The 26,645-nt window shown below is 36.4% G+C and overlaps 1 protein-coding gene across 2 annotated transcripts in view; it reads right to left on the minus strand.

The window, feature by feature from the left end:
* The window catches only part of si:ch73-374l24.1 (protein kinase C alpha type), a 183,142-nt gene that overhangs the window by 48,064 nt on the left and 108,433 nt on the right, over positions 1-26,645 (minus strand). For both annotated transcript variants that reach the window (XM_038307773.1, XM_038307774.1), the window contains exons 4-5: positions 11,855-11,966; positions 7,733-7,861 (exon numbers count right to left, since the gene is read on the minus strand). In XM_038307773.1, the coding sequence (XP_038163701.1) occupies positions 7,733-7,861; positions 11,855-11,966 (241 nt within the window). The remainder of the gene's footprint in view (positions 1-7,732; positions 7,862-11,854; positions 11,967-26,645) is intronic.

The raw sequence follows: 26,645 nt of genomic DNA on the forward strand, positions 1-26,645 counted from the left end.
AGCAGTAGACTTTGTAAATATTAACTTTTGAATCATTCTCAAAACTTTTGGCGATGAATCTACATTTGATAAGGTAAATGAGATTCACATTATTTGCTAACAGCAATACATTAGTAATCATAACTTAACTATAAAATGCAACATAAAATATTGATAGCTGAAATTTTGTGGCAAGTGGTATACAATGTGGAAAGCCAACGCCGTCTCAACTTTCTACATTACATACAGCAACATGACTCAGTCTGAAAAATCAAGGTGAACTGAACACACAATAGGGAACTGGCAAGCGAATGGCCCCTCCATCTATTTGATGATCCAGTGAAGCAATGGGGCAATATTTAGCTACACTGTGCACAAATGACCAACATAAAAAATGTCACTTTATAGTTTTGGTATGAATATACCATTAGAAATCTTATACCTTTCTTGTATTTCATATCTGTCTATGTTTGTTTGTGAGTGCACATCTGACCTAATACTGTATTTCCTTGAATCTATTTAACTATATTAATGTTAAATCAATGCAACAATTGCTTCCATAGTGAGGAAACTAGTTAGTAATATGATATGCTATTATTTTTACCAAATAAGGCTTTAGTTCTATGAAACGTCGCATTGGGCAGAACAAATGTATTTCAGTTCAATGTGTTCTTTAAACCTGAGGCCTGCCTGTCGTCAGTGTGAAATCTCATCCTGGGTTAACTGCTGTGTAAACCTTCATCCTCAGGTGCTCTGTGTGTGTGTGGGCAGGTCATCCTGAGACATTACTTTCTAACACTATCATCGGAACGCCAGGAGAAATGTCAGCGGAAGCCTGTCGGCTTGTTCTGAAGAGAAATAGAAATTGAGAATAAGGTGGTGATAAGAAGGAGAGAAGAAGGGATTAAATAGGTGAACGGGAGAGGAAGACACTAAAACATGAAGAGATGAATCAAAAAAGACATTGTGGTGAAGTATAAAAGAATCCAAGACTGAAAAAAAGTTTTGGTACTAAAAAAGAATACATTTCCACATGGAAAAGGCAAGGAAAGCAAAAATAAAATTCAAACAAAAACAGCTAAGTGGTTATCAGGGGAAAAATGAGTGAAGAGACTGATGAGTGGTTCTGAAGGAGTCAAAGGAAAAGATGGACCAGAAAGCATGGAAAGTGGAGAAAGAAAAGTTGAAAGGCATAGACGGTAGGAATAACATAAGGAAAAAGAAGTGGAGGAGGTGTTTAGAGGTAGCAAGCCTGAGGAGATGAGTCTGTGTTCTTGGCCGGAAAGATTTAATCAAGTTCATGTTGGTGCGATGAACCGCAAAGGCCCGCCACTTGCATGCAGGAGCCAGAGGGGAGTTAGAAAACAAGCTGTGTCTCACTGTTCATATCACTGCCATTATTGAGGAAGAAAAAAATAAAAGAAAACAGTCAGGAACATATGTCTTTGGTGCATTTGTTCCCAAAAGCCTTATGTAAGATTTGTTTTTCCCTCTTCCCTATTGTAAACGGCCAATTATGTCCCATACATTACTGCAACATATCAGTATTATTAGTTTTTTTTTTTTTAGCTTGGGCTTTGGGAATCAATAGTATGCTTTTATATCAAGAGATTTACTGATGTCAAAAAAGAAAAGGTTTAACAGCACACTTTGGTGTTTTATAATCAGATTATAAAGAGACAGACAGGTTTTAGACTTTGTTCTCTGTGGGGCACATTCAATTAAAAATTTAGCTCATATTTTAAATATTAAAAAAATTGAAATATTTCTTTGTTCTTGCATCGCATCTTTTGAATGGATCCTTTTTAAATAGTCAAACTATTGTTGTTGTTTTTACTTCCTTTTATAAAACAGATTTGAGGATTTTGGGATCCTACTCTGCACCAGGTTATAAAGATGGGATCACAGCTGTCACAATGTTAAAAACTAAGGGAACCTTCAATATACTTCTGAACTTGCCACCTTGTCATGGGCTATGTTCACACTGCAGCCTGAAGTGACCCAAATCCGATTTATTTGCCCATATGCGACCTGGATCGTATCTTTTTATAGCTGTCTGAACAACACAGATCCGATTTTTTCCAATCCAACCCAGGCCACTTGGCTATGTGGTCCTGAATCCGATACAAATCAGATTTTTTCAAATGCGACCTGCGTCTGAACGGCCAGAATTCATCTGACCTGGCCGTCATTAATACAAAGATCACTATTCTGGGTCTTGCTACGCAGAAGCGGCAAGAAAAACAACAACCATGGCAGATGATGATGCGGAGAACAGCTTCTGACACACCTAAGTAAGTGCACGGTTTCTAGAGACTTTATAAATTAAAAAGAAAAGCTAATTTGGTACAATATCAAGTTCAGTCACATCTATGAGGTCCTCTGTACTATTATTGCAAAATGCATAAAGCCTCTAGAATTTTGTTTTTTTTTCTACATGTTGCAAATCCGTTTTTGCTACTTTTTAAAATTCTTAATGTTTTTTTTAAATACTGTATTGAAAATGTAATGCTCCAAGAGTAGTCCCAAGTAGTCAGGGAGTTATTATTAGCCCAGTCTTTTGAAAAAAACTGTCCAATTCCCCTTCCTTGTAAGGTAGGACAATGACATAGGATGCTGAGGTGAGTGTTTATCAATATTTCATGTGTGAAGAGTAACAAGATAGATGCTAATGACCATCTTTGGATAATTATTATGATATTAGATATAAATTAAATGCTAATTCTCTTTAACTTCAACCAGCTTCCAAGTAAAAACATAAATCCAGGCTTCCTGGTCTAGATTATTCAGAGTTGTGTTGAATTATTAGATTTCTATTGTGTCACACATGGCTTTGTGCATTTGGACCAAAAAGTTTACAAGTTTACTGTATCAGTGATATGATTTGTTGAAACATACAATTAGGAGCTCGCAAAGCTTCCTTTCAACTACGGCTCCTGCTTTCCAAACCTCCATAAAACCCAAGTTTGAGATCTGGACAACCAGCAATTGTCAGGTTGTGTCGAGGTTTTGAGGACCCAAATGCAGCCAGGAGTTGGCATGGATGAGTTTGGATGATTTAATAAAAGTTCAAGGGGAACAGAGGCAAAAATACAAAAACACTGAAAACCAAATAACCAATAACATCAGGGAAAATACTTGAGAGAAGCTAAATACTAGAAGGCAACAAAACAAACTTTTAGAACACACAAGAAACCAGCACTGAATGAAGGCTCTGATGTTCTTTTAAGCCAAGCACTATGATTGGAAAGATTATTTTCACCTGTGTAGGCTACCCAGGTTCTCCACAAAGATCCTCTATGGTAGAGATGCACAACTTGCACTAACCCACACGCAAGAACCCTGACAGCAATCATCTTATCCACACTCATTGGTGGATGCTATACATCAGGACATTTCTGAATGCAATAGGCAGCATGATAGTAAAGTGGCTAAATATCAAAGCATGCTTCTCTCAGAAGCATAGGATTATTTCACCGATTGATCACTATATCATTATCTAACTCTGCAATAGTCTTTTAAATAAATGTCCATTGAAAATACAATGAGGTTGTTTTTGCAACATTGTAAACATAAAAGAGTTTTTTCTATGAATTCCATTATTTAGTCTTTACATTTAAGCAAAAGTAAAGGATAATTGATGGAAGAATTATTTTATTATTTGGGAGTCCAGACTTGCTTTCTGACTTTTATCTAAATAAAAAATTTAGGTTTCTACAGATTTTTATCTGGTCTTAGACCAATAATTTAGTTTATTAGAATGCTATTTATTCCTTTGGATTTGTCATTGGTTGGTTTCAAAATGTTCACAATTTGTGGAGCTCACTTTTTTCTGTATTTTTAAATCCTTGTTAAAAAAATGCTCTATGATTCCAGCTGTGCACTGCAAAAAAACTGAAATGTAAATAAGTCATTGTTTCTTAAAATAAGTACATTTTTTCTAGAGTTGAGGATTAAAGTTAGACACTTTTCCAATGGAACAAGACAATCTCATTCAAAATAAGAAAAAAACAAATGCATTGACTTATTTCACATGCATAATATCTAATTATCTTATTTAAATATTAGTAAAATACTCATTCAGTTAACAAATCATTTCATTTACATACTCAAATTAAGGCGAAAATACACTTAATTTAAGACATTTTTACTTATTTCTAGATCCTTTTTGCAATATGTAAAGTCTTCATATTAAACCCATCATCTGTTCAATTACACAAACTTTAACCATCAATTTATTTTCGAATTTAAAATCGGTAGAAGGTGCCGCTACACACAGCGGCTGGCTTTGAGTTGAAATATAACAAATAAACAAGATATTAATTCAACGTGGCAGCTCAAAAAAAAAAAAAAAAAAAAAGATGAATTACAGTACTACAACAATGTATCTCCCTTTGGGATAAATATAGAATTTTTGAATTGAAATTGATCTTGGTTTTGAACACTCAAACGCAAACTGGAAGCCAGCCTAGTTTTATTTTGGACCAGTTCCACCAAATATTACTGAGGAAACCACGTCGACAACATCACCGCGGTCGCCATCCCAGTTAACACACTGCTGTGTTTGCTCCTTGTCCTTGTCACACCGCAGGATGATTGGCACACGGATGCAAACAAGACAACTGATGAGCAGTAAAATGAGTTAACATAGCAGCAGTTAAAAAAATAAAACTGCTTCAGCTCGGTCACATTTCAACAATAAGCAGATTTTTATAAAACCAATAGATTTAAATGCCAATCCCATTTGTCACTCTCCTCCCGCACAAACTAGTTTTTCCTCTCTTGTGCTTTTTGTGGAGGTAGAAATTATTTGTTTCTGATATAAATTCCCTCGACCCCCAGTTTTCCTTCATGCTGTTGTGTGTAAATGTGAGTTTGTAAGTGTGATGGCAAAGATGTGGTTGAAGTGACCCAGCAGTCATTTTTCTCTATACCTAAAGGAGTTTTTAACACAGGAGGGTTCTGCAGTGCAGGAGCTGCACTTGACTGACAGGTTAATTTAGAGGTGTGAAAAAAAACACAAGATTGCATTTATGATGCAAAAGATGGAAAAAGGCCACCCTGGCTTATCTTTTAGCCTGACCACAATGCATATTTTTTAAGCTGTTAAGCTTAAAAAATATGAAACAAATAAATAAGAAACAGGTGGGTTAGTTGGGTTAGGTTGCATCACAAGAAAAACAAAGAAATAAGAAACAGCTTTAAACCGTTTCTTAAAGCAGTAAAGTTGCTAATAAGCTGATAAAAATGGAATTGAGTTTAGAAACCAGTAACAAGGTTATTTTCAGGAATTTATTACAGAAAAAAATTTAACACGTGTCATAGGAATAAAAAGTATGATTAAGTACTGTAGTTCTGTTGATTCAAATTCATCTTACATATGAAGAGTTATCTATTTTAGTCAAACAAATAAAATGGAATTAATCAGCATCAAAGCAAAGGTTTTATTTTGCAAAGAAGGTGCTGGACTCAGGGTTGGAAGAGTAGAACATCCTCCTTTTTCTTTACAGTTGCAAAGACACAACAGTTTTACTGTTTTATGAGCCAAATCCTTTTCTGTTTTGTTTTTATTTGTGTTTTATTTATACCGTAATGTTTTAATGAGCACATTGGAACCAGTTGCTGGGTTACTACTGTCCACATTTTCACCTGTGTTGGCTTTAAATGCATGCCCCTTTAATCTTACAAAGTGTCTTTGACTCATACACCTGGAACAAAGCCGCCCATCTTTCCTATTATGGTTGCCTCTAACTCTTTTCAAGCACATTCTAGGCTTTATTGGCTCATTATGAACACTAATTCAATCTGGCCTGATGAGGTATTGAAGGTGGGTGCACATTGAACTATGGAACAGCAATATCATATCTAAGTAGAAGTTCAGATTTCTAGTCTCTTATTTGTCCGAACTGGACTGTTGATTAGTTACAGTTCTCTTAATGGCAGCTTTTGTTGAGACTGCTATTTTGGACTTATTTTGTCTGTTAAAATGAGAGGTGGCACATGGTTGCTTTTTGCCGTTCCATAATAGCTTAACTACATTTATTTTTGAGAAAAAATACTTATTTTGCACATCAATTTATGTTTCATTGGATTGTTTTGTATTCAGTTGAAAAATAACATTCATTGTACCACATTTTTAGTATACCCTTTTGTAAAGTTAGATCTTAATATTTATAGAACCCAATGAAGCAAACTATAACTGACTGGATATATACATTTAGGCACTTGCATGACGAGCATGCTTGGAAAGGCCCTCTCTCTGTTACAGCCCTTCAACTGATGATCATTACAGGAAATGATCTGAGAATCTAAAAGGCAGTATGGTTTCCCTCAAAATCCAGTTTCATAGCCCAGTTTCATTGCTATAACAGCAAGCAGTGGCGCCTTCCCAGTGACTGTAAAAAAATAACAGAAAACTTGACCAGGATGCAACTATCAATTAGTTATATTTCCTATTTAATGCCTGAAAAAGAGTTAATGGAAAGTCGTCAGTATAAGCTAGATGATTCTATAAAAGTGTATTTAGACATAGGCCAAAGACACGACATAAGCTTTTTAATAAGCTACAGTCAGTAGTCGAGTGGAAGGGTGGGATGAGGGGGAATGGATTCCTCCTGAAATAAAAACAATCAAAATCATCCCCCCTGTAAAAATGCTAACCCTCCATCATCTTAATTTTTTGAGCAGGGTAAATAATAAAATCTGAGGGCACAACTGTGCACGGAAACATGCAATGACACCACATGCTTGTTTATTTCAATTTGTCAGTGCAAGATTCCATAGGGAGCGGCATAAAATGCAGCGAGAGACCAAACCAGACGAAAGTGCGCATTCAGCGTCTGCTCTGCCGATAATGCAAGCGTAGAAGAAGAAATGTGCTGTTTACCTGTGCAAAGAAAGAAACAACAAAAGAAAAATGTCTGAGGACTTCAGTGTTGAGGAAGAGCATGAGTTCTTTGCCGAAACTGAATGCGCACTTTCGTCTGGTTTGGTCTGCCGCGGTTTCCGTAGACTCGTGAACGCGCTTTTAGGAAATCCTATACACTACTGTTTATGCTCTAAAAACATTCTAAATGACTTCGTTTCGAGTAAATTATGGACGCTACCCACTCAGGACACTTGGAATACATTGGACGAGCAGTATGGAGGAATATTGACACGTTTTTTTGTGGACTTTTATGGACCTTTCTGCCTCGGGCACCATACATGTAGACCTCCATTATTTGAATGTCAGCAGACAGCAAGAAGCCTCCCAGATCTCCAGATGCATTTGAGATATCAAAAAAGTACTCCAGAGTGTTGTTCAGCATAGTGGTGAGTAGAAAATGAAGGCTAATCATGTTTTGGGTGTACTATTCCTTTAATGGCAATCAAAAAGAATTATTAACTTTCAACAACATTAATTTGGAAACACATTAATTACAAGGTAATGTGTGTGAAAAGATAACATATTGGCCCTTTGTTGTTTATACACATAAAATGAGTACTTTGTCCATATGAAGTAAAATTTGATTTGAATACCTTAATTTGTACTTTTGCAAAATACTTATTCTTATGCAACTTCTTTTAAGTTCAGTTCATGTGATATTTGAATTGTACATAAATACAATTCAATATCCAAGGCAATATTAACAACCAACAAAGAGATTCCTTTTTATATTTTCAAATACTATATCTGAGACCTGCCGGCTAACGTCTCTAAGAGTCTGATATTCTTTAAAAGACTTGTTGACAGAAATAGATTAAAACCCACCTGTGACATGTAGCCTATCCCCGCTGACGTCGATCTTGAGGAAAAGGCGGCCGCGACGCTCAGTGTGATCCGTCCCACACAGGCTGGGCACATTGACTACACACTGCTTGTGCACGTTCATGTCACAGGCTACAAGGATACGAAGGACAAAGGGAAAAAACAGATGACTGAGTTTTAACTGAACAGAAGAGTTTGATAATGAGATAACAAGTGCAATGTTCAAATTTTATTTCTCATGTTAATAGATGGAGTCATCTTCTAAAAAAAAAAAATAAGAGTTGAGCATATAAAGATATAGATTAGTTATTTTACAATGTCTGGTTTTAATATTGTTGATACAATTTGCAAGATGCAGCAAGGAAAGCTCTGCCTATTAGCAGGAAGTACAAAAATAGCTTCAGGGTTTTCTTTTATGAAAGAAAAATGAAGTAGGATGCTTCACTAAAGGGGTTTAGGAAACATCAAAAACCATTTTAGCTTTAATAGATCATAAATCTGTGGCCTGATGAACATGAAACTTTGTTTTACAGCCTGGTCTTTACAGTATGAATATAGACCATTAGACCCATACAGCACTGCATCATTAACCTAATTAAAATAATGCTTATGTAACTGAATCAGAGGCTAATTCCACACGTTGACAGGAAAATGCTTGTTTATTTAAAAGTAGTTGGGTTTTTTTTGCAATATTTTGTCTTTGAAGTAAAGTTAAAGTATCGTGGAGCGAACTTAGAAAATCAGCTGGGCATCAGATTTCTTGTTTTCTCTCACTGTTCACAGCTGTAAAAGTTTATCGACTAAAAATATCCCCCAGACTCGTTAATGTTTTATCCTTCCTCGTGCTACAGATGGAAGTTATTCCCACACGTTCTGCATTATGAGATACTGTGATGGAATCATCTCACTGTGAGCTCACTGCTGCACTCTTCTGCAAGATCAAATGCGCTGACTGCTGGGAAATAGTTGGTTGTTATTCTCAACATTTGCCAATATTTGTACCCTAAAGAACCCAAAGGGAGGTTTTATAGCACAGAGCTTTGACACAGAAGACTCTGTAAGGCCACAATTCAAGAAAATTTTCTTTCACATTTAAAGCACATCTCTTTGCTACAACAGAGCTTTAGGGCCAGGCTAGAGATTTTTTTTTTTTCCAAGAATAAAGTTGCAACATTCTGAGAATAAAGTCGTAACATTCTGAGAATAAAGTCGTAACATTCTGAGAATATAGTCGTAACATTCCCGAGAATAAAGTCGTAATAATACGAGAATAAGGTCGTAACATTACGAGAATAAAGTTATAATATTACAAGAATAAAGTCAAAACATTACGGAAATAAAGTAGTAATATTATTAGAATAGAGTTGAAAAATACTGAGAATGAAGTCACAACCCATTTCAGAAAGAAAGCTTCAAGCTGCGATCTGCCGGAAACAAACAACATCCGGAGTCCACTTTGACATACTGCCCAATTTGATGCCGTGTGCTAAAAGATTTCCTTATTTGTCAATCCGATGCCAAAGTATAATTTTACATGATGCTCGACTTTCCTAATTTTAGGGAAAAAAGTGCTTCTTGCTTCAAGTTGTCATTAAAAAGAACTTTATTTTCTTAATAACATGACTTTATTCTCATAATGTAACATAACAAGAATAAAGTCGTAATGTTACTAATGTTATGAATCTATTCTCATAATGACTTTATTCTTGTAATTTTACAATATTATTCTGGCGAATTTATAATTTTATCCTTGTAATTTTATGACTATTCTCGTTGCGACTTTATTCTTTTAATTTTATGACTTTATTTTCATAATATTACGACTTTATTTTCAAAATAAAATATAAAAATATCTCTAGCCTGGCCCTAGTATGCCGTCGTACTTTCATTTTATGGGGATCTCTTTCCTACTTGTTTATTTTTGAAGCTGTGATAAAGAAAAGGGGAGATAGAAGATGTTGAGAAGCTCATAATAGCCATGGTCACCTCAGATTAATTTGTTCCAGAGTGGTCTAATCACCATATTGGATTAGGGAACCTCCAGAGACCACCAGATGGATGTACAGGGTATAATGAAGAGAAGGGCAGAGTGATGGATGAGGAGAAAGCTGCAACAGATGAGAGGACAGGGCACAAGAGTACAGTATGATGAGGGACAGAAAGGGGAGGAAAACATGAACAAAACTCCAGATTCTTCAAGATTGAACTTTCCAGAGCCTCAGTGATTTAACTCAATTTTTAAATGCAATGCAGAGAAGCAGCATGAAGGGTAAAGCTGATATATATGTTGTACTTAGCAAATGATAAAATAAATTAGTATAAGTATGGAAACAGAGAGTATGAAAAAATTGAATGATATAAACATAAGCAGCATGCTTTATATATATATATATATATATATATTTTTTTTTTTTTAACACATTAAGAATAATTGTCTTGATGCCAAAAAGAGCCCATCAGATTTTACTTTCACAAGTGGAGCAGTACGGCTATCGCAATAGTGTTCCGCTTGATTTATGCATATAAATACCTTTATTATAATTAATGCAGGGAGTATTACAGATTTTAGTATAGAACAGAAAAAGTAGAACAGGAAAGGCAAAACAGAAAAAAAGATTAAAGAAAGAGACATAAGGGGAGATAAAAGGGAGATAACGATAAAACAAAAAAATATATATATATATACTTTATGTTTTTTTTCTTTTAAGTAATTTAGTTGCTGTGGTTGAGATAATGTGGCATAACTAAAGTGCATTTATATCTATTAGATAAAGACTGGACATCGTTCCTTAGGGCGTTCTGGTAGACAGTAGGAATCACGTTCCATTAAATATGGCATATTGTTTATGATCTAAAGAAGCAAAGTAGCGGGAGAACATCTAACTGTAATCTCCATGTGGTTTATGATGTTCTTGAAGTCCCTGAAATTTTTGTCTCTTTTTCTATAAAATATTATCCCATAAACTCTGGGGATTATTAGGATATTTTTCATTAATGTGAAAAAGACGTCTGTGTTGTTTTTAGTCAGAAGGGGTTTTGTCATTGAAACTCTCCCAATGCCAACGACAATGTCACTGATGTCAATGTTTTGTTATTTTGGAATTAAGAATAATTACCTGATATAAAAACAACAAAAAATCGTTGTCATGGGTTGTTTTGGTAGGCTGGTCAGTCCTGGAATTGTTACCACTATGATGTTTCTATTTTTGGATATTAACCTAATGTTCAAACCCAGATCCTCAGGAAGCCCTGCTCTGCATGTTTTAGATGTGTCTTTGCTCCAGCTGATTCAATGGTCAATCCTCATCTGCATTATATCCAATGCTGCAGAAGTCAAAAATGTGTGGTAGCAAGGACACTTAAAACATGAGGAGTGGCGTTGAATATCATTTAAAAAATCATTACATTTCATCACATTTCTTTTTTAATGGTGTGTTGCCTTTTGAGATATTTTAACCTACTCTGTGTTGTTGGGTCGGTTATATTATAAAATCTAAAATAGTTTTTTTAATTATTCTATTATTTTGTTTATTGTCAAACAGGGCCAGTCTGATTTGAATGGTTTAAAAAAACCTAAAAACAAACAAATTTAAAGTGATATAAAATTTTCATGAATTTGTTTTTCCCTGATAGGAAAATGTGTTATAAGATCAGACACATTTAATTGTTATAAAACAACAAAAACAGGATATCTGTGATAATACCTTTTTTACAGCACTGTACAGATGGGACTTTGTTGATATAAAGTGTAAATGTCAATAGTCCAGCAAAAGAGCCTTGTGGAACACCAACCAACAGCTTTATGGGAGATGATCCAGGATTTTTTATCAGACTAATATGGATGGCAAAGGTCAAAAAAGGAAAGTAAATGGGAGAAACTATAATTTCAGTTCAGGAATTGAGGGCAGCAGCACAGACACCCAAAGAAAAGGGGAGAAAAGTGGAAAGTATGCAGAATGAATGTGATCACAGAGAGGTCTCAGTGGGGCAGAGCGATGAATTCTGTCTGGGCTGCAGCACCAGCTTATTCCCATCTGTTCTCATTTGGACCAGCTGAAGGAAAAAACCAGCACAGGATGTTCAACACAGGTGCAGCCACACACACCCACAAGGAGTAATACTCACTGTCACATTTCATCCCCTGGTGAATAAGCCCATACAGCAGCGATCCACAGTGGTCACAGAACGTGGGGCTGCCGTATGTGTGGATCTTGAACTTGTGCTTGCTTCTGGGGTCCTGGAATTACAGGAGACATGAGTAGAAAATAAAAATAACAGTTAGAGGACTCGCTGAGAGAGAGTTGTTTGCAACCCTTAAACCACATTGTGGGTAAAATGAAGATTCCCCGAAGCATAACAGGGAAAGTTAAAACTGGACTGAGGGACTTTTACATATAAATGAGCTTCACTTACATTCTGCTTCTCAACAAACATGGCTGAGTGAGCCTTTCAGCGTCAGCTTGCCAGAATTTTAAATCTGTTTCTGTGATGACATTCCCAGAGTGTTGCACCAGCAGCAATGCATTTCATATTTACCACATATGACAGTTTTGCCTCAGATGGAGAGGGGAGCAGCTTAATGAGGGGGGCAGCATATGATGCAGAAACTATGGCTTTAGATTTAAAAACCAGTATATATTTTGAAGCAAAATTTAAATCTACATGAAACCCACACCCCTGTCAGAACTTGTTCTGGCCCACAAAAAAAATAAATAAATAAAACAGCAAGTCTCAAGTCTACAAATACTAAAAAATGTTTTGAAATCATCTCAAAAAATACAAATTCAGTGTATTCAGGCTTTTCATTTATGAACCGCATTATACTCTTTTATTGATGTGTGATCTTAATCTTAAACAGGACAAACAACAATTAACTTACACCTAAGGAGAATTTTAGAGATCAATTAACATGACAGTCATGTTTTGGACTGTGGGAGGCAGCCAGAGTACCCAGAGAGAACCCACACATGCACAGGCAGAATATGCAAACTACATGCAGAAAGACCCCAGGCCAGGATTCGAACCCAGAACCTCCTTGCTGCAGCCCAATAAGCACAAATTGAAAAAATAATAAAGTTTATCTTTGGTAGGACAATCTGTAAAGGGAACTAAACTTTAAATTTAACAGGGAGAATATGGAACATATAAAAATATGTTTTATACTTTTATCTTTTATCAAAAAGATAACAGTATAAAAAAATATATACAAAAATAAATATATCCCTTTTAACCAGTTGCAACAGAACAGACCTGCTTTTGACGCATTATAGTAAATATATAGTAAAATTCAATCCCTAAACTAAAAAAAAAGTATTCAAATAACTAAATAAAAAATCTACATAGACCTTGACTGACTTAATGACCCTAACTCTAACAGCCAATAAGTAGAAAACCTTCACTTTTCATAAATATCTACTTAACACACAATTGAAAAGCCAGTTGGAAATCTATTTTCAGGTTTTAATCTATTTTAGAACCTGTTACCTTCTGGTCCAAATCATTAAAACTGGAAGCAAAAAACAAACAAACATACAAGTCATATTAAACATAAATAAGTTGCTTTGTCTTCTTTAAGAAAGAATTGTTTGTAGACGTTTCAACATTTACCATAAGTTAATTTTGTTTCCTCTCAAGAATACTTGTAGACCTAGCAAACATTTCAAATAAAAATTTTTTTGATAAACAATTTCAAATGTGTTCTATAATCTGTGTGGAAATATATAAGATGGATTGTGCAAAATTACACTTTGTCTGTGCATGTGGAAACAGTCTTAGAAATAAAGCACCGCTCCCTAATACAAAATGTATTCGCATTCAGATCTTTAGCACAACAGTGACAGTGAACTTAAACATAAGCGTTGCAAAAAGCATTGCATTTATAAAATTTATTTATGAAACTTCATGAAAAAAAACAAAAAACGGTATGCGTCATCTGTAGCTGAATGACTTTTCTGACACAATAGAAATGTGGCAATATTTAAAAAATTCTCTATTCATCCATTCATTTATTATTTCTCAGTTTTATAATAGAAACAAAAAAAAATTCCTTCATACCTCAATAACTTCTTTCAATCTTTGCGTATTCTGTGCATTATTGTAGGGCACATCATCAAACACAATGCCAATAGACCAGCCGCAGCTCCTACTGTACATCATGGGTCTTTGCATCTTTTACTCCAGGATCCCACATTAATGGAAAAATTAAGCAAGGACACTTTTTCTACGTTTGGCACAGTTCTTAACAGCTGGTTAAGGTGCGGTGATGTAAACTGTAATTAATGGTTCATGCTCCCCCACTTTAAAGAGCTCTGCCCAACAACACTTTAATACAACTGCAAAGAGCAGTTACATCACTGTCACCAGGTTTGCAATTAGGAACCTGGTCTGAAACATTTACTTCTTCCTTCTTTATTAAAATGTTTTTGAAAGTCTTCTAACATAACATTTCCAGTTATGCGTACAACAATTTGATGACAGGACAATTTTACTACTGTCTGCTGCCTAGCAACAGGAGGAGCATAAACTGGCAAACGGCTTGAGGTGTGCAGCTGGGAGAATTGTGCTCATTGGACGGTTCTATCAGAGGGCATCAGGTGAGATTAAATTAATGCAAACATTTTATTGAATATAAAGTTCTTCAAAATCAAATCCTTTGAGTCCAAGTAACTAGAAGTTGCACGTCCTTAGTGTGATGTTCTAATTTGAGTTCTTTTGTGATTTTACACAAAACAAGACGCAGGGTCGAAAGCTATTAAAATGGTAACTTGTGTGTGACTCAATATCGAGTAATGACTTGAGTACACACAATGGCAAATAAATAAAGACATCAAAAACAAACAGAAAACAACGAATTTACCAAAAATCAGCAATCAAAAAAAAAAAAAAAAAAAGTGACAAAGATTAAAACCAATAAATGAAATAACACAGACGAAGTTACCGAAAAAAACTGCAGAAAACAAAATAATAAATAAATAACTTCAAAATAAATACACTTCAGTCAGATACGCAAAAGTGGATTATAGCAGACTACATAAACTGGAATAAATCTGGGAGAGAGAAGGCATTTTGCCCCTCATACACACACATCTACAGTCTTGGAGACTTTACAATGAGATTGGCTGATCAGCGTGGCTAAGTCTCATTCAACATATACCGATTCATACATTTTTCTGTCTGCACTGTGTTAGCTGAGGTTAGCTAATTTCTGCAATCATTGCAAAACAAACATGGCTCTAATTAAAGCCCTGCAAATGAAGGTGGATAAACCCCCATCAGCAACGCCTCCATCATGATTAACTGTGTCAGAATGGCTGCATGTGTAATTATGCAGACCACCGACTGAGTTAGAAGGCGTACGTCGCTGAAGAGGGCCTTTTTTCCACAAGCCGACTGAATTAGGTAAACAACACGATGTCAGAGAGTGGGATAGAGAGGTGGTGTGGGGGGTGATGTCAGTCTTTTAACAAGGAAGGAGGTTTTGAGTACTACGATTCGACAGACAAGGGAATGATGAGTCAGAAGTGTAAAGCTCTCAGAAAAGTCTAATAGTAAAGGCCTATTTTCTGCACTGTTCCCTCAGTATTTGTTTATTGCTTTTCATTGTAATCATGCTCCTTTGACCGCTGTCATTCCTAATGAGCCTGTATTAAGAAAGTATTTAATTTTTCATTAGCAAGAAGTTTAAATCATGCTTGATTGAGTTAATTACAGCCAATATGGGATTAGATAGCAACAGAGGTCAAAAAGAGTTTTTGTTATTGTCCAGAAACTTTAAACATTACAATGTTTATATTTATTTCTATTCATATAAAGTAACTGTTTCTTTTCATCCTGGGTAAAATGACTTGCACCACTTGGATTAGTTGTGAGGATTTGACTGGAGAAAAATGCATTGGGAGATACAATCTTTGCAGCGCCTCAGGCTTCAGCATGTGTTAGAGCCTGCATGCCAACTTGCATTTCCTTCAGAATTTGTGCTGGAGCTCTTATGTTTGGAAAGACATTTAGAAAACAACAAACATACTGTAGTAGATTATATTTTAGTGTGAAAAAAGCAAATACTTTGAAAAAATAGCCATTACAAAGAAAGCAAAACCTCCCTTTTTTATGGCTTTTAGAATGCAAATTTCACTAGAACCCCAGTTCTAGACATTGCCTGCTGTAGAAATGTATAAAATAAGAGAACAAACCTGTTAATGGATGTATTATCTAAATAAGCACGGTGCTTATGACACACTCCATTACACACTGGTAGTTGTGTAATCTGACCATAATGTTAGTTGCATGCTCATAAAAAAAAAACTAATCTAGTTTTACACAAATGGAAAAGCTTCTTTTGTGCAATGCATGCTAAAAAAGGTTGTGTTGAAAACAAACCAAACAGGGATCAGGTCTGGGCATTTTTATCAGACTATCAAAGGGATCATTAAAGGCAGTTAGCCATTTCCTCTCCTATTTATGTAAATGCTTAGTGAGTATATAGATCTTTTTATCACTCTCCTCTAAAACTTACGATGTTTACAAATCACTTTTTCAAAGTCTAAATCACACCTAAAATAACTGAGTTGAATGCATCATCATTTATGGCATATTCTTTTTTTTCTTTAAGATGTTATAAAATGAACATTCAAAATGTTTTTTAAGCCTTTCTGCTTTTAAGGCATATCAGCTATTTATACAAGGAGTTTTTGAAGTCCCTTTGCTATGGAGGAAGTCTTTAAGAATAAGGTATTACTACATCATTTTAAAACAATGTTTAACTTCAGTTGACACTGTATTTTATTGCACTCTGCAGTGGCTGTTGAAAATGATCATGTCTGTTGCTAGCTAGATATTGTCTGAAGGAACATTTGTTGTCAAGAATCGTTACAAATCTGTAGATTGCGTGTTGGCCTAGTGGGTTAGACCAGTGCACTTCTGCTCTGAGAAGGTTGCAAGTACCCGGATCGATCCCCACTGTCTCCACTGTGGGTTCCTGAGTGAAAACCCTTAACTGCCGATTGCTCCCTGGGCGCCACACAATGGCATCCCACTGCTCCCCAAGGGGATGGGTTAAATTCAAAGGTAAATTTCTCCAATGTAAAGTTAAAGTTTACTTGCAGAGCCCTTTAAAACAGTTAAGAGCTGGAAAAAAATTGCTGACTATATCTAAAAAAACAATATGTATATAAAATACACCATAAAGATATACTGTAAACTAAGGCAATAATACGAATTTGTTTAAACGAAATGATCAAGGTTACAACAACTTAGTCCTGCTGTTAAAAGTAGGTCATGAGCCGTGTTTTAAAATTTGTCAGTGAACGAGCATCCCTAATTTGCGGAGCAGCAGTTGACAGAACTCTACACACATAAAATTGATGAATAATTTTTCCAAAGCTGAAATATTTTTTCCCCCAACTCTAGGTGGACAGAATGATATTTTGATTTAGAGTGGAAGCAGGTTTGCAGAACATAGAGATAGAGAGCGTGACATGTATGGTTGACTACTCACTTCACATTAAGAGACCACTGGCTGCATCTTTACTGGTCGGTTCAGATTAGTATATGTCAGCTGTCTTTATTTGTACCCAACAGTAAAAATAATAGCACTGCAAGATAAAATGACTGATAAAATGATGAAAAGTGGCTCAGCAACGTTCATTCTGAAAGGAACTTTAAAAAAAAAAAAATCTGATTTTGATTCTATGAAAAAACATATCATAATTTAGTTTAGTACAGTCCATAGACATTTCTTAACTTGTTTAAAACAACCCATGATATGTCCCCTTTAAAGCACATTGTCATTATATGTCAGTGATTATATTTTACTGTGTTATGGTTAGGGAGGGCATTTTAATAACACATTTAAAAACTTTCATTAAATTATATTAGATTCTCTGTTTAACTAGTATCAAAATGCATCTTTATTTGTGGTGCTTTACTGAATGTTACAAGTTTTATTGTTCCTTCAAAGTTATTGAACCCTATGATTTGCTAACTGAAGCTCAGAACAGGATTTCACACAGAGTTTGCTTCTAGAGGCGTCTTGTACCCCTTAGCCTGATGTTAAAGTTCAGTCATACATCAATAAGAAGATGCTCTGGGGCCTGAAACAAGACTGGAAGAAATTCGCTTCCACTGGGATGTGCTAACATGCATGTAGTGTCACCTTTCATACATTATTAGTATTAATTGTTTATCTGCAACAGCTCTTGAGTGTTTATACCATCTAATCATGAGTGTGTTTATGCAGAGACATGCAGGCAAAATGTTGCACAATCCTGATCCTAAACAGCTTCACTTTCATTCTTTCCTTGCTACTCAAACACAGGACATCATGCTGTGCTGGTTTGATGCTAGCAGACAAACCTGTGACTGTTTGCACTGAGGCGAGATGATGAGCCCTCAGAGTGAAACCAGGGCCACATCATGCAGAAGAACAAGGAGGAAGTCAAGCACAGTGACTCGAACATTATTCAGGCTAATTTTACCGAGGCATCTACAGATGTATTATTAACAGCAAAGTGCCATTTTCTATCAATGCCAAATGACTTGCATTATAAGCATAACGAGACAAGTTAAAGATTTGCATGATTCATTTCTTAATGAGGAGACATTACCTAAAATGACTCAACATACAGTACATACCACTAATGAGAGGGAATGTGATTCAACTGGTTCATTTTTTTTGTCATCATTGGTTTTTGATATCAGCAGAGTTAAGCTGTAGCTGATGGGGATCCATAATCCACCAAACAGTCTATGTGAGCTGTTAATATGATGCAACTGTTAACCGCCTTTATTTTTCTATAATGTGATACGGTCTGTTTCTTCATCAAAAATGTAATTCATTTTACCATAATATGTACATGATAATGATGTCAATTTCATCCAAAAACCCCTTTTACCAACTTGTAATCAATGTACACTATTTATTTTCAACTCCATCCATCCATCCATCCATCCATCCATCCATCCATCCATCCATCCATCCATCCATCCATCCATCTTATGCCTCTTATCCAAAGGGGTCCTGCGAGTAGCTGGTACCTATCTCTAGCAATCTACAGGTGAAAGGCAGCTTGTCTACGTTTACCCTGTACAACTCTCCTTAAACTAATAAATAACAAAATTCCTTAGAAAAAGAACTGGTAATTTCTTTTATACTTTTGAACATTTTCACCTTTTTCCATCCGCATGGCACATTCACATCTATATGTCCTCCTACAACACTAAGGGCACATTTGCTACATTTAAATGCGAAAGTTTTGGATCTTATCTAAATATTGGTTGAGCAAAAGTTCAAAATCTGTGTTCACATGGACACTAACTAAAATGATCCAATCATGACGTGTGAATACATGTACCAAATGTTTGATCTGATGAAATAATTTGGGCATGTGAAGAACTGTCATGTTTTTAATAAAGGTAGTAGAAGAAGAAGCTGCCTGTTTTGTAAATAAACCTGTCCACTTATACTCAACTTTACCTACAGTTTTTTTTCCTGTCCCACACATTTCCTTTTCTTTCTTCTTCAGTTGTGTCTGTTGATGTATTTTTTTTCCCAATATGGACCTTTGTCGCTTTGTACTTTTGTTTTTGGTGGTCATTTTAGGTAAAGGTATAATGAAGGATTTTCACAAAATTTTGAAAAGACCCCCTCTCCACTTAAAAAATGCAAAACCTTGTACCTGCTCCCAAGAGGGAACACCTAACGTGTGCAAGAGCATGCACGAGCCCAATACTCCTTGTGCACACAGTTTAAAAGGTGCCGCTTGCATCGCTTGTGGAAGCATACTTTCCAAAAGAAGATTTGCAATTTTTCCCGAATGTCAGTCTTACCACCGGTAAGTGAAAGTGGGGACGAGCACATAGGACGGCCTTACGTAAAAATATGACCAGAATGATAGAAAATTAGAAGGACTACTTATTTTGATGATCCAGCTGGGAAAAGATACTCCTCCCCTATACATTTAACGGCTCAGTAGTACCTTATGCTAGCTGACTATAAGCTCCATTTTGCATCATAGCCATATTAAAGGCTATGATGCAAAATTTATAGAATGTGGTGGTGGACAGACAACAAACTGTAGTGTGTGTCCTTTCAGCTGTTCCATATTCCATAATCAGGGTCACCACAGCAAGTCGTCATGCCTTGCTCACACACTAGGCAAAGTTTTCATGGTAACTTAACAAGCATAATTCGAATTGGGGTCCTTTACATTAAATTAGCAGAATTCCTGACTTTATAAAATTATTGTTTATTCTTTTAAGGTTTCTTTCACCATTAGACACTGTATCTATTTTTTTCCCTTCCATTAATAAATGTAAGGAATTTCTGACAACAAGAGTCTATATCTACTATGAGACATTTGAACAGCTGAGTTCAAAAAGTGCCCTAGCAAAATAAATAACATAATAAAAAATCCCTAATCAAAGATGTCCCAGTGGAAACAAAATAGACTGCATGCGAAGACTGCAGTGCTTAATGTTTTTCTTTCTCTCAGGAGAATTTAAAACAAAAAGATGTGGCTGCAATGAGCAAATAGTCTACCGTATTTTCACGACTATAAGGCGCACTTAAACGTCTTTTTTTCCCCTCAAAATGTGCGGTGCGCCCTTTGGTGCGGTGCGCCCTATGTGTGTTGTAACTGCGACTTTTGAGACCACCTCATTGAGGAGATGATGAAAGAGTGGCTGAATGTAAGGAGACCAGGTGTTTTTTTCCCACTCATCACCATTAATCTGTGACTCCATGCGTGCCCATCTCACAGCTGATGTGAAAAACATGGGGAAACAAATTAACGCTGTGCTCGCTGTTCAACCGCTCAACATCGGTGTGAACCGGACCCAGCAGGTGCAGCAGAAGCAGCGAGTTTACATGCAAAGTCAATGGTTGACGCGCGTATAGGTGCAGCAAAAGGTCCTGCAGCGCGTTTTGAGCCGCAGGTGCAGCACGTCGGGATCGTTTAAGTATCTGACGCACCGCCAACGCGCTGCTGCTGCTCGAGATGGAAAAATTGAAGTTTTGCTGCTGGACGCGCCGCATCAACCAATCAGAGAAGCTGATCTGGGAGCTGACAGCGAGACAGACACAGCGCTCTGATGACATATGATATTAAATGAAAAAGGCTGGATAGATGAGGAGATGATGAAAGCGTGGCTGAGGCAGGTGTATGTGAGGAGACCAGGTGTTTTTTTCCACGCATCACCATCGCTGCGTGCCCATCTCACAGCCGATGTGAAAAAAAAGGTGAATCAATGAACGCTGTGCTCGCCGTTATCCCGGGGGATCTGACAAAGGAACTTCAACCGCCCAACATCGGTGTGAAGCGGCCGTTCAAAGTAAGGCTGCGAGCGGCGTGGGAGCGATGGATGACAGACTGAGACCACAGTTTCACGATAAGTGGAAGGCAGCGCCGGGCAAGTTACGCCACAGTTTGCGGATGGATTGTAGATGCTTAGACTAACGTGTCTGCTGGCTCTATTGTTCAAGCTTTTGCAAAAGGAGGAGCTGCGCTGCACGGAAAGTGACTGACAGCGAAGAAGGGGAAACTGGCATGTCTGATTTAGCGCAGCTGTTTAATTCAGAAACAGAGGATGATGACTTTGATGGGTTTGATTAATACTTTGCAAAAAATACATGAATAAAGCACAAACATACTCAGTTTTGCTCTCGCTCTATTTTTCTACCTGAAAACTTAATTCAACAGCAGCCTCTGGGCGGGTCTCCTCCTCTTCACCGCGGCGGCTGGCAGGTGTTTTTTCATCTAAATAATCTTAATCTTGCAGCTATATTTGCTGTGATCAGTGGGAATAAAGTAGTTTTAATATGTTTTTAAGTGAGAAAGTCCACCTGAAAACTTCATAATTGCAGTCAGTTCATCCAGATTATCTATTTCTGTCGGAGGCGCTCAGACCCCCACATACCAGCGGTGCACCGACAGTAGAAATCCTTTCGTTCACCGCGGCTGCTGGCAGGTGTTTTTCATCTAAATAATTTAAACTGCAAGCACCAGGATGCCGGTAATAAAAGCGAACATATTCTGTCGGCAGGTTTCAGGATTTTAAGTTAATTTAGGAGTGACCACAGCGCTGTGTCATCTGCGATGTGTCTGTCTCACGGCCAGCTGCCAGGTTTGATTAATACTTTGTAATAAATACATGAATAAAGCACAGTCATACTCAGTTTTGCCCCCGCTGTATTTTTAAACACGCAGTAGAGGTATTTAAAGGTAGTAGAGGACATGTACCTGTCTATAAAAAACGCGCCCTATAGTCCGGTGCGCCTTATGTGTGTGTTAAATACAGAAATGGGACACATAACTGAGAGTGCGCCTTTTAGTACGGTGCGCCTTATGGTCGTGAAAATACGGTAATCTGACAGCGATGACTGATGTTTTGAGAATACCTTTAAACCGCACCGGCTCTGGTTCTGCAGTTTGTTTGTTCTTTAGGAGATTTTTAACTGAATCATTACAAAGGATTGCCAGTTTCAGCTTAATAAACATCTGTGATAGAGTTTAATAAGCAGAGAACACCCTTGCCTGCTCCTCCCTGCACATCATTATAGCACAAGTAATTTGAAATGAATGACCTACATGGTTCCTTTCTCATTCTTTTACTTTCCAATTGAGAATGAATCCTCATTTTGATTCAGTTAAGTAAGATTATAAAATTACAAATTAATACAGTTAGAAAAGAGTATTTATTTTGGTTTTCATTGTACCTTATTGGATAGTTTGAATTATGTTCTATCTTTGATAAGTAAATGAGCATTGGCAAAATAACCAAAAACCCTTTGTTCAGCATTTCTGATTATTAGTTATCTTTGTCATATAGATCTGTTTTTATATGTTCTACAACAATGAAGGGTATGACTCATCCATCGATTTATTGTCTTTATCTTAAACTCTTTTAAAATAGCTTCCCATGGGTACAATTCAGTGGTATTTTGATTATTTAATTTTGGTGATAGGTCTTTGAGGTTGAAAGGCCTCCTCTTATCTACCTTTCTTTTAGAAGTCGAATCCAGACTCAGCCGAGATGCTACAAAATGTATTACTCACATTTAAAAGAATGTTGTCGATAAAATTAATATCCCTCAAAACTTAAATCTGAAAACCAAATGAGTTATTTTGGGGCTTAACAAAATTAAGAGGCACTCGAATAAGATGTATAAACCTCATCTGACCACTTTTGTATCAAAAGTGGTCAGACGAGGATAAGCTCCTCCTCCATCTGTTGTGTGTGCTTTTACAGCTCTCTGACATTTTTTTAACCCATAATCCCTTTAGGTTTAGGACTAATAATGAAGCTTCATCTGCCCTTTTAAACAATGTTTTTGATGACTGCATCATATATCTATTTGGTTTAGCAAGTTATATTTTTTATCCTTGTAATGTTTTTGAATAGTCCCATCAAATCATCAAATGTTTGTTGAGACTTCAAATTAAATGTTATCACGAGCTGTCTACACATTGAACTGAGCATAAGTTATCTAGCACAGAAAAGATGGTTCTACATAGAACTGAATCAAGCAGACTAAATAGTGGTGGAAAGATTTTTTCACAACATAATTTGCCTTCTGCTTAACAAATATCCTGTTAACTTTATTGATGTATTGTTCAAAATCTAAATGGGATGCTTAGTGTTCCATTCTTTAGCAAAAAAAAAAAAATTCATGGTGTGCTTTGGTGTCGCAGTGCTTAGCACGCACAACCTGGACCTTAGGTCTCGACATGGCTGACCTGGGTTCGAATCTGACCTGCTCCCCCCCTATCTCGTACCACCACTGGCTTGAGAATAATCTAGCACTGATGACTGGTTTGAGGGCTGGTTAAATAGAAGTTGGGCAGGCTATTTTTTTCTTAAATAGAAGGTGGAGGAGGTGGATCAGATGAACAGCAATGAGAAACTGGGTGGAGTGTAGCAGGTGAATGAAATGAGTAATCAAGCCAGTCATCAGCGCCAACTTCATGATGTCAGACATAACTTTATACTCTGTGGTCTGTGAGGAACCGGAAGAAAGAAAGAAAGATCGGAAGATTGAAATTAAAATTATAGACAAGTATGTTAAAGGTAAAGGCTATAAGATCATCTCCAAGCAGGTTGATCTTCCTGTGACTATTTTGGCACATATTATTCAGACATTTCAGATCCATGGGACTGTAGCCAACCTCTTGACGAGGCCACAGGAGAAAAAATGACAAATCAAAGAAACAAATAATATGAATGGTTACAAAATAGCCAGAAAAACTTCTAAAGAGATTAAAGGTGACCTTAAAGCTCAAGAACTATCAGTGTCAGTCGGCAACATCTGTTGTTATTTGAGCCAAAGTGAACTTAAAGGGAGACAACCAACGAGGACATCATTGCTGAAAACAATTCATAAAAAAAAAACAGACTGCCAAACTACATGTTAACAAGCAACAAAGTTTCTGGGAGAATGTCCCATGGAGAGATCTGAATAAAATGGAACATTTTGCTAAGACACATCAGCTCTATGTTCACAGACAGAAAAATGAAGCATATCGAGAAAAGAACACAATCTCTACTGTAAAACATGGAGTAGCCTGCTGGTGGAGACTGTCAGTAATCCAGGTCGTAGCCATTCCAAAAAAGTTAGAAAAACAAGCCACTGGACTTTATTTCCAAGTTTGAAGAGATTTCTCTTCCCTTCCAGGAAGCTTTTTCAAATCAAAATGTCAGAAATAGCGCTGAGTTTGAGGCTTTATAGAGTGGACCAAAAACATGGAGTAGGACCCGGAACAAAAAACTGCAAAACAGCCCCAGAACATAAAGATGTTCTGGGGCTGTTTTGCAGTTTTTTGTTCCGGGCCTAATTAATGAGTTTATTTTTTTAAATAATTCGGTTGATGCATGATTGAAAAGCAATGTCGGACTTTCATTTGTTTATTCTTATATCTTATTTATTATTACTTTTGCCAGATTCAAGTTATTTCTATGATCCTTGTTGGTTTTTCTTTCATTAAACGAGAGATACTAACAATTTTGTTTACAAAGTTTCATATTTGAGAGTTATATGTAAACATTATGTAGGATGTTGAATTGCATTTCTTTGTATGTATTACAGTCCAGAGACACTATTTTATAGAATGTAACCCTTCTATTGTATTTACAAAGCAAGATCTCCTCATTTGCGTATTTGAATTCTTGCATCCACCCATTCTGTTTAGGTGTGTATATTGCAACTCACTTGTTCCACCATACATGCCAAAACTTAGGAGATAAGTATTCAGTATTTTTAAATACAAAGTATTTTAATTAATGAATTCAGTCATTAATTAATACCAAACATTTCATTACTTTGACTAGTAACCAAATTTAACCGTGCACTAACAGATATAACTTTGTTACTTTTTTGGAGAAGTAACTCTTACTATAACAAAATGTAAGTAACTTTTCAAACACAGGTTGAACATCAGTGAAAAAAAAAAAGTCTGATCAGGTTAAGTGTCATATTTGTTTTGTTGGCTAACAACAACTCTTAGCCTAGTTAGAACTCGTGCTGAAGATGATCTCAGACAGCTGTAAAAGCGAACTCTGGATTACATTACCCATTTAGTGACGAAGCAGCCCCTAAAGTTACATAGCAGAGAATCTGATTTGCATGGAGCATTGATAGCTGACAAGTGCTATATTTTAACCCATTTTTATGAGATATGTATCTGAAATTACTACTTGCATCTTAAGCGTTGCGTAAGAGACAAATTAATAATACATTAAATGTTTGCTAAAAATCATTCAGATATCTTATATTAGGAAAAAATGAAAAGAACAATAAAACACATAAAACTGATAATAAATCAAAAGATGAGGTTCATGCAGTGACTCTTTCTAAATGTATCAGGAAAAAAAGCATTTTGAGCAACAAAGTGAACAGCTGACCAGTTGCTATGGAGATAATAGGCTGGAGAAAATGTAGCAATAGATTGAGAGTCGATGGAGAAAAAAGATAAAGAAAAATCACTGAGCGGCTTAATAGCACCAAATCTACAGTCCTGTGGACATAAGACAACAAAAGAATCTAATTCATAAGCATATTGACAGAAGGAAGGTAAAAATAGAAACCAGATTGAGAGCTAGATTCATGTGATGAAATGTTCCCTGCATCGATCAAGACTTCTCTGAGAGCTTGTTTGGTAGAGCAGGAGTTCTCTATCAGATTAACTTGAGAGTCAGACAAATTAAACCGAGGCGTGCTTGAGAGACATTGGGCAACAGGGACCAACTACCTTAATACCTTTACTCCCAATTCACATCAGTAATGACCACTTATTGGCTAAATGAATGGACAAAGTACTGATTCTTAATTTAAAAAAAGTTTCACCAATCTCCCACCCTCTGTTTCACTGAAACTTTTCCATAGCACACACTAGACTGCACTCTACAGAAATGGTACAAGGCAGTCAGCTGTTTCATGCTGACCAGTGTGGATCTGTCTGAGAAAATGTTTTTACATGAATTAAAGTCTGTGAAATATCACAGTATTACAGAAGACGTGATAGTCTCTAGTCACTTTTTTTTATTAAACATTTTGTTATTTCAAAGAATCATAAAATAAACAAGTATCAGTTACTACATCTATGGGCATGAGGACAACTTATATACAGCATCTCATCATATAGTTACATATACATTTTATCCATTTTGTGTTCATGACCCTTCAATCTTACAACTTCAGATATCAGAGCTTTCCAGATCTGAGTAGAAGGGGCATCCCTACTGACGCATTTGGTCAATATATCCTTCAGAGCCAACATCAGGAGAAACTGAACATTCTCACTATGAGCTCTCAGGGGGTTACGTATAAGTCCCAGCAGACACATGAGTGGGCTAATTGGTGTTGCCTGTCCTATCACCCAACTGATTTCACCACATACTGCCTGCCAGAATACCCTTATGTTCTCGC

The sequence above is a fragment of the Cyprinodon tularosa genome, unplaced genomic scaffold (assembly GCF_016077235.1).
Source record: "Cyprinodon tularosa strain WSP-4 unplaced genomic scaffold, ASM1607723v1 ctg62, whole genome shotgun sequence".
NCBI classification, from domain to species: domain Eukaryota; kingdom Metazoa; phylum Chordata; class Actinopteri; order Cyprinodontiformes; family Cyprinodontidae; genus Cyprinodon; species Cyprinodon tularosa.